A 9,224-nucleotide genomic window follows, 5' to 3' on the forward strand; every position below is an offset into this window, starting at 1 on the left:
TTCACGTTTTCAATAGTTAGCGATAGTATGATGTCATGAATAGGGGCCTATCCAACTCGTTGACTGGACAACGGCTTCCGGTGTGAGACGCCAGTCAACTGGCAGTTGAGTTCGCTTCCTCAGACCGCTTTAAGGGCTTTTTCCGAAAACGAAAGGGGTTCGGCGAGGGGAAGAAGCGAACATAGCAGTGCGAGAAATGTCTGGTTTTGGGAGCATGTTTAACTCGTACTCGATCGCGCAGCTTAACGAGTTGCTTGAAGATGATGAAAAACTAAATCGGTTTGTTCAAGACATGGAAGAGGTAAGTCTAATCATTTGGTTTGTTACATTTTAACTTCTCGCATGTTGCCAATCCCTTTGTTTTGTTTGTTCGTGCCTATATGGGCTGTAAGTGCTTTCATATCCAAATTTATCCAAAAGTAGCACGTAGCAAACCTGGATCGTTTCCCAGTTATTTTCTGATATTTCTCAACGCTCAATTTTTAGTCGACATCATAACTAGTCTTAGATCAGCCTACTGTACTGGAATGTAATGTAGCCTTAGCTGTTAGTTAAAGTTTGTCCTTCAGCTTCACGAACACCTTGGTAATAATTTCTGTGATATATTATCACGGAGGGGGGGTCCTCAGTGGAGCCTTGTTGATTGAAATTGAAATGTTGATTGTTGATTGAATTGTTGGGATTGACGTGCCAACACCTTTGCAGTCGACGTAACGTAGGCTATGTAACACTGACAATTGCGACCGCGACATCGTTTCCATCCTATGTTTCCATGAAATCCAAGCAAATGATCACAGGCTGTATGTGGACAACTCAATTTGCAAGTAGCTAAACAGACATACAGTTCCAGGTAGTGATCGGGGTGAGTGACACAGCAAGATTTTATCGTCAAGTCGCCAAAGTACTCACACCACATACTAGCGCAGGTATGGTCATTGGCTTTGTAATCTTATTCACTCAATGCCTCTAATTGAAGGGCACGAGCTCTATTTTCCAAGAGATAAGTTTCTCTGGATGACGACAACAACCCATGAAGCCCAAAACAGAATATTAAATATTTCCATTTCAAGAAGTCTACTGTTTCTAGTCCACCTGTCATAAACGCGTGCCTCATTTTTCCCCAGACATGGCGCATTCCCCTGCATCTATAGTAGACCGACATCCAACCATCCAACCCCCCCAAAAATATATTTTTTAAAAATGTACAAGCTAATTTGCAAATGTTTACATGGGTTATCAGCAAATCGCTTCCATCACCCATGTGGATCCTGTTTATCTGGCATGTCATTTTCCCTCCATGTGAAAGCGATGGTAGAAGTTGCTTAATACACAGACCTGGCCAGTGTTGGGCGGTTGCTTGGTAACTCATTGACAGTTGCTTAGTCATTGCTTAGGAAGTTGGTGGTGGAGTTTAGTTGGTTGGCAGTTAAAAAGTGACACTGCAGAGACACACCTCTGTTGAATAAGTTGGAACCTTTCTCATTTGTACAGGTACAAAGGTGAAACTGATGAACGTCATATCCGTGTGCATTTGTAGCATGACATTAGAAAAATGTACACAGTATTGCTGTAGCTTATAAATTAACGGGTGTCACATATGGACAAATGGCTTAGGCTACTCACTGCAAACATTGGCTCTCAGATCAGGATACACATGAAACTCACATAGCAACAGGGAATAAGTCATTATTATGGTCTTGACTGAGAGCAAATGTAATGTAGGCTACATGTAACTTACTGTAAATGTTTTTTTAACTTTTCATTTGTTCATATAGGCTACATCAAGCACACAATATGCTTTAGTCTCTACATAATTGGCTCTCCCAAAATACATTCAAAGACTGTACTGTGTGAAAATGTACAGGTGAGGTATTGGCACAATCCAACTAGCACAGCTGTGCATGAGAGGCCTATTAGCACATCTTCAAGGCAGAAACGCAAGCTAACGACAGAAAAAGTTCCTTTAGTGCAAACCTTACCGGAGGATCTCTGCTAAGATGACCTAGTTTTCCATCACCACATGCTGCTGATTAACTCAACATTTTTGCATTGGAAGTGATTAGTGAAGTGAAACAACCTTGTCTGGATTGTCGGCTGCAGGTAGTTAGTATTGGCTCTTGTTTGAGAGTGTTTGTGTCTACATGACCTGTACCAGTGGTTAGAACGAGAGAGGAAGGAGGGAATGAAGGGGGGTGCATACGACTTACACCCATCTAGTCCTGTGGTTAAGTGTTGGTTAAATAAGGATCTTACATTATCAGCGATTCTTGTTCGCAGCAGAAAGGCAATAGAAGCAGCCGACATTGGTGAAGAATGTTGTTTACCAATGGCTTGTCTATGATGGTCTTTGGTCATTTAATAACAGCCGGCTGGCTTGATTTTACTGTGGGGCTGCTTTACTGTTTTTTGTGGCTTCTGTTTGGCTTCCGTGTTGAGAGTTAGGAGGCATTTGTTCCAGCCAACAATTATGTGTTGGTTTGACAACACAGGCCTGCAGTTATAGATGCTATTTATGGCCATGTTTTTCCTGACGCTGTCACTGGATGCGAGATGTGATTCTTAGGAGTAGAATGATGGTCACCTCCTGTCGTAACGGTGGAAGTGGAATGGTTTAGACCCATTTAAACCCTGGTCTCTAAGGCTGTTCATCTTGTTTTGCCCTCCAGACCCACAAGTTTGTCGTTCTGTGGAAGGAACATTAATTTTGTGTCCAAGCTGTGTGTTATATTTACAGGACTTGGCCGCATGCTTATTCCTTCATGCCAAGCTATTTCCATCCACAGAGGCTATCCTGCCCTCCGTTGTTAGTCGCCAAAAGTGTCCAGATTCTCTCTTTCGTTTGTCTATCTTTGACGCCGCCTCCCCACCTTTGGCATGGATAAAAGTATCTGCTCATAATTGAAAAGATGTATTATTATCATTTTTATTATTATTACTACAGTATAGGTGATGTGTGCGTCTGTGTGTTGCAGATCCAGCAAGTCCAGCAGAAGAAGGAGATGATTCTGACCAGTAACCGCAGCCTGGCAGAGCAGAACCTGGTTCTCCAACCCACCCTGGAGGAGCATAAGAACCAGCTCACCAAGCGCTACTGCCTTCTCCAGGAAGGGTTCGAAGCCTACCAGCTCCGCAAGTCCACTCTGGGTAACTGTCCGGATCACCCAACACCAAACCCTAGCTTCAGCTTGTTTAACATGAGATTTTGTTTGATTTGGGGTCATACTGGGTGTGCCCTGGGGGTTTTTAACGGTGTCATCGACCGTCATAAGGGATTGAAAATATCGTGTTATTTTCCCTTTTGTTTTCTTGTGCTATTTGATGACACACACACTGCACAGATCAAACCAGTTCAACCAGTATCTGGTGTTTCTGGAAGTGACACTAAGGGGCACATAGGGCCCTATCTAGGATTCACTTCAGCCCCAGTCAATCCCTGGAGTCACCTTGAGCAGGTTCCTGCTCCAATCACAATCCACGTCAGCAGGATCTGAGACGGAGGGGGGGAGAGGGGGGAGAGATATTGGCTCCCGTTCCCCTTCTCTGACACAACCCTGCAGAACTTTGCTGTGTGTGACTAAGACACGGAGTGGTGACACGTCTGACCTTGTGTGACGTAACGGTTGCCTGGCAGCCCACTGGAAACAGTCCGCCGACAATCCAGTCTTCTGTTTGTTCCCGGTTACTTGAACTCTGCTAAAGTTTAACTTTGCATCCCCTATGGTCACAAGATCATGGCTGATTCCCTCCTGGAACCACAATGGCCAGACCGTTTGTCCTAATGAACATTCTGTGACGAACGTCGCAGTGACTTTTCAAAGCCCCATTTGTGTGGCTATGATTTCTCAGCGGGCGGTCAACGAATACGACAGCCTGTCGTTTGTTTGTTGACGACGGGGGGGGGGACGGGGGGGTGGGGGGGCGCGGGCGGGGGGGGGGTTATGAAATGAAATGTAGGTTACCCGCCTCTCCCATCGTGCGCTGGCTGTCCTAGTTGTGGATTTGCCGTGAGCCGCAGCGGTGCAGCTGGGCAAGGACAACACTGCTGAGAGCTGCTCAGCCGCTCGACCCAGATGAAACACCCTGTCCTCAGTGGCAGATCTCAGCATTGTCCCCTGTGTTTCCTTAGTCGCACAGTTCCCCTCCCTTCCCCTCATCCTGCAACCTCCGTGGTAACAGGGATTGTTTGAGCTTCCCTGTAGGGTGGCACTGGGGGCCAGGGTGGCAAGGGGGCAGGGCAGACGGTGCCCCCTCCCTGCCCCTCAGGACAGCAGCCCATAGTGGGTCATTGTGCTGGTGCTGCTGGGATGGCGACAGGGAAAAACAACAAGGGGGAGAAAGAGGCGGGGGAGGGGTGTATGTGGGTGGGGGGGGGGGGGGACTGAGAGAAAGGCAGGCTAACCCTCCCCCTCAGATTGTAGTGTGAGGGCTGGGATGTATCCATTTCTAAATGGCAGTCTCATGATCCCAGGGCCCAGGCTGTGTGTGTGTTTGCTCCCTGGTCTTTCCAAAGTGGAGAATCGAACCATTGTGTGGAGCGGTGCGGATACCTCCTGGGAGTCTGTGTCATTATGGGGGAGGGGGGCAGGGGGGCATGGGGGAGGTGTTCTGCCTGACACACAGCTAACAGGCCTGGGGCCTGAAGGAGGCCTGGCCTCCCTCCTGACAACCAGGCTTTGGCTAACAAATCTCTCAAAGATCATTCGTGGACTGACGTTTGCCGGCATCTTTCAGTGGCTTGTCTGTGGTGGTCTGTGAGGGGCGGCCTGACACTGCACTAACTTGTCAGTGTCAGTTTGTTGGTGGAGGACTAATTCCCTGTGAACTGTGGCTCTGGCTCACACAGCTGGGAAACGCTTTACATCATGCCCGGGGAAAACTGGTTAAATTAAGCTTTTTTTTTTTTCTTTCATCTGGTGCTGGGGTGGGGGAGGGGGGGGGGGGGGGGCAAGCTAGGCCTTTGTCCGGGCCTGACCCCGATTTCTCTCATGCTCCTGTATGACACATTCTCTGGAGGTCTCTAATGGAATGTGGAGCTCAGTCTTTTTCCTAATCCCTTCGACGGTTGTGCACCGAGTACAGTATTTAGGGCTGTTTCGGTTTCTCACACACACACAGCCACAATTCTAGGTGTGTGTGTGTGTGCCTGTGTGCGTACGTAAGACTTTATTTGCATGGTGTCGTGTTGTCTGTGTAATCCCCGCCCCAGCTGGTGTTGCCTTTCAGTAAGCACAGCAACAGATACCAAGCCAACAGATACGCATCCTTGGAGACACAAGCTCTATTTTCGTGTCTGAGAAGGCAGTCTATGAGCGTCAGTAGGCATGTGTGGGCAAGGCCCAATGACTACTCAGAGTGTCAGTTAGGTGTGGGATCCCACCAGACTGACTGAACACTTTAAATTCTTAATCCACACAACCTGTCTTGTGATTTATGACACGACTCATTATTTACACAATTAAGCTCTCAGGAATAAGTTCCACAAGTGACCACGAACCTGCGACATGTTTTAATATAAATAAATGTCTATGTATATCTGGACCTTTTCTTTTGGAATATATAAATATACGTATTTCCATATTTAGTGAGGAGACTCTTTCTTAATCCACAGACCACAAGTCTGGGAACAGTTCTCTGGACATGTTGCTGGCCCTGCTGCAGGCAGAAGGGGCCAAAATAGAAGAGGAGACAGAGGTAAGCTGTTCTAGCACCTTCCAGTCACGGCATGACCTCATGCCTCCCTTCTGCCCGTCTGTAAACTGTGTCTGACTGGGCTTTGTACCTGCCTTTCCTGTGCTTTGTTTGGGTTACGGACACCCTTTTATCCTTCGTAACCTGTTATACTCATCGCCCCTATGTGTGAGTTTCTCTCGGGCGCATGACATCTCTCCTATCTTATTTCACATCGACGTACGTGGCTACAATTCTCAGGTGTTGGAGGTTGCTGTTAACGTCAATCTGAGCTCTTCTTCTATGATTGTGACAGAACATGGCAGAGTCCTTCCTAGACGGCGACATCATGATGGAAGCCTTCGTAGACGAGTACCATAGCAAGAGGAAGTTAGCCCACCTGAGGAGAGTGAAGATCGACAAGCTGCGGGAGATGGTGCTGAACGGCCACAGTCTGCCCCCGGCTCAGTCCCCCGCCCCTCGCCCCCAGGAGGTCTCCGCCAGGCCCCCTCCCCTGCATACAGAGGCCATAAGCAGCTCCCCGGCCCCCCAGCCCAGGAGGGCCCCCCCTCCCCCTCCCGTCCAGCTGTCCCCAGCCTCAGCCCCGGCCCTGCAGTCTCCTGCCTTCTCATACCCCTCCACGCCTTACCCTCCCATTCCCCCCAGGTCGGGCCAATCTTTTCCCAGTGTCAACTCCGGGTACCCCCAACAATATATGTCCCAGTACCCCCCTGCTCTTCCCCAGAGGCCTCCCCCTCGCATGGCCCCCCAGCCTGGTTTCATTATGCAGTAACGGAAGCGCTGGGCGCTGTGAAGGTGCGGGTCTTGTGGTGGACTTTCGCTGCGGCATTCCCCTGGTTGGTTGACCTCCAGGAACAGCTATGGGGAACGCGACCAATCACAATCAAGATGGCGGAGGGACAAGGTCTGGGCTGTTCGCCCTCCGCCGAACAACAGAATCAACAAACAACTCCGTGGATTTGCACTCCTCTCATCCGAAACTACACTCTGTAATCACTCTGGCAACTAAAGGTTTTGCCAGACCTGGTCTGATTCTGTTGAGGCAAAACCCCCATGCCCTTTCAAACGCTGTTGGGAGGCTGTAGTGAGAAAATATGTCAATCTAGGGTTTACCGGCTTGGATCAACTCATAAACTCTGAGCCAAATATCAACAGTCACTTAAGTGACTTCCTGTACCTGTGTGCCAAGGCAGACACAGTGCCATCTTGCACGGCTTCTTTACACAATGCGGCAGTTTGCTCCCTCTAGTGGCCATTGGTTGAACATACATGTCATTTGCGTGTCTGCATACACTCCTCTTGTTTGGCCCTTAAAGTCTTTTAAAGGAATCGAAGTATTCTGGGAGACGCTTTCTGTCACTCAGGGACACACTGGGGCTTTGCTGATTTATTGTACTGCATCTCAAAAAGGTAACGTGGAAACAAGATCATTGTGAAACGTTCTGCAATAGCTAGGTTTACATTTGGAAAAGATGACACCCTTTTGAGGTGTACAGGGGCCCTTAATGTCGCCCGTGCTGTTGAATGGAGAATTAGAGCCACAAATAGTGAAGCTATTTGTAATCTTGCATTACCCAGGCTTCCTTATGAAAGACTGGTTAAATATATGCAAACTGTGACCATACTGTGCCATTATCCAAACAGTAATCTCGCACATCATTAGAATCAGAACCTTGATCCATTGTGTCGTTTATATTTCACAAGGTACTTTTGAACTCAGAAGATTTTTAATGAGCAATGAATAAATACTCTTACGTCATTAGAGTTAAAATTTTGACAGGATTGACTGACATTCATTTGAAAGTTTGTATAGAGTTTCTCTTTCCCAGCTGTTTGCTTTTTTAAGGCAGGCTGAGTATGTGTTCGGCCTGTTTGTTCTGGAGAGAAAGGTTGTACTGGCCCATGTCTCCCAGCAGGGGGCCGTAATCATAACATATATATATATATTGGTTATCTGGTTATCAATATTCAAATCTGGTCTAAATGTCCCCCTCCAATATATTGATATAAAAATGTAAACGTGCTACGCTACTACAGGCAACCACGCACGCTCTCCAAAATTATCATAACAAATGTAATCCCCCCCCCCCCCATGTTGACTCCATGGTTACGGCCTTGCCCAGGACATGGAGAAAAGAAAATTGTCAGAATCATCACTGAACCTTTTAACACTGATGTTGTTTTGATCATTTCTCCTTGTAATACATCTTCTTTATTAAATGGGTCCTCCATGTGCACTTATGTTTAACTATAAGTATGGATCAACTCATTTACTAATTCGCTCTCTTAAGCGTGCTTTCGGGATTGAAAATCACATTGACTTTGAATTTTTCTGATTTAAAGTCTGTCTGGTTTCTTAAGCGTTTTTCTTAAGCGATTTACTAAGGGCCAAAGATTTAAGATGGGATCGTTCATAAAGGTATCATATCGAATCTATTTCTCGATCAACGTCTTATGTTGTCAGCCAATTGTAGCAAATCAGGAAGCGAAGCTTCATGCCTCCTTGAATGATGCTCTCCTGTTTAAGTTTATTTTCTGTCAACAATTGTCATTTTTTCATGAATTACATAACTAAACATGCAGCGCTTGAATTCATCACTCCTCAACTGTTTCCTGAATGCTGTACTGTTCAAGAACCACAGAGTGCCTATACGCTCAACTAGATACTGAATCTGATCTCACTGTTAGCCCAGACCGAAGACTGGCATTGTGTTGATGGTCAGTGGCCCCCCTGTCTCTGGATCCCCACAGCTAGTCCTGACCATGGAGGGCTTCCTCCCCATGCATGACAAACCCCTCGTCTTTTTGTGCTGAAATTGGGATTACATGCCTGAAGCTGTGTTGTGTCAAGCTGGCTGGCTGTCATGCTTCCACTCTCAGTGCTGTTGTTGTTGAGCTGAAGTCCTGAGAAGTCTGTGGATCTTGTGACCGGGAGACATGTTTTTGTTTGCAATGTTTGTGTTGGTCTCTCTATCCACTGGTAGTTGTGAGTTGCAGAAGTTCTGCGTATGTGCATCTGGTAAATGAATATTTTTAACTTAACATAGCTCTGCCTTTGACTCGTATCAGAATAATATGTACTAATATTGGGAAAGACAGTGAGTGTTCGGTTGTGAGACTGGATGTGGAAAAAGCCATGCTCCTATTTTCCAATTGAGGAAGGAATTGTTTATACCAGCTAACTAACAATTAATGAGCGCGTGTTTTTGCATGTTCGTATTGGAAAGGTGCATATTCAATGTGTCTACTAGTCTTTCCATTCTCTTTCTTATATAATTATGTTGTATGGACTGTTTCTATTGATCTTATGTTTTATATGTCGAGATTGTGTGTTTTAGGTTGGGCTGTTAAAAACTGTAGAGGTTGAATTCATGACATGTTCCTGGATAGTTAATAAACAATCTTTTTGTATAACCTGCTTGTTTTTCTCTTCATTCACTTCAGGGGATAAGAGGGACAACCATAACATTAGTGTAATCAATATATTGTTGACTTGAGAATATGAAAGTAGTTTCTACTACTGAATAGAACACTCC

The 9,224-nt window shown here is 46.3% G+C and overlaps 1 protein-coding gene across 1 annotated transcript; it reads left to right on the forward strand.

The window, feature by feature from the left end:
- Window positions 1–59: 59 nt before the first annotated feature.
- vps37ba (VPS37B subunit of ESCRT-I a) lies at window positions 60–9,102 on the forward strand. The gene is made up of 4 exons (XM_084690281.1): window positions 60–301; window positions 2,973–3,144; window positions 5,609–5,691; window positions 5,984–9,102. The coding sequence occupies exons 1-4, from the start codon at window positions 197–199 to the stop codon at window positions 6,458–6,460; spliced, it is 837 nt and encodes a 278-aa protein (XP_084546407.1). The 5' UTR covers window positions 60–196; the 3' UTR covers window positions 6,461–9,102.
- Window positions 9,103–9,224: the final 122 nt, after the last annotated feature.

The sequence above is a fragment of the Hypomesus nipponensis genome, chromosome 24 (genome assembly GCF_054491055.1).
Source record: "Hypomesus nipponensis isolate SF chromosome 24, ASM5449105v1, whole genome shotgun sequence".
Classification (NCBI taxonomy): Eukaryota; Metazoa; Chordata; class Actinopteri; order Osmeriformes; family Osmeridae; genus Hypomesus; species Hypomesus nipponensis.

What these genes read in the sequence shown, in the direction of transcription:
- vps37ba (XM_084690281.1), top strand. Translation starts at nt 197, where the DNA reads ATGTCTGGTTTTGGGAGCATGTTTAACTCGTACTCGATCGCGCAGCTT. An exon ending in TTGTTCAAGACATGGAAGAG is followed by an intron (nt 302 to 2,972) that starts GTAAGTCTAATC and finishes TGTGTGTTGCAG; the next exon opens with ATCCAGCAAGTCCAGCAGAA. An exon ending in GCTCCGCAAGTCCACTCTGG is followed by an intron (nt 3,145 to 5,608) that starts GTAACTGTCCGG and finishes CTTAATCCACAG; the next exon opens with ACCACAAGTCTGGGAACAGT.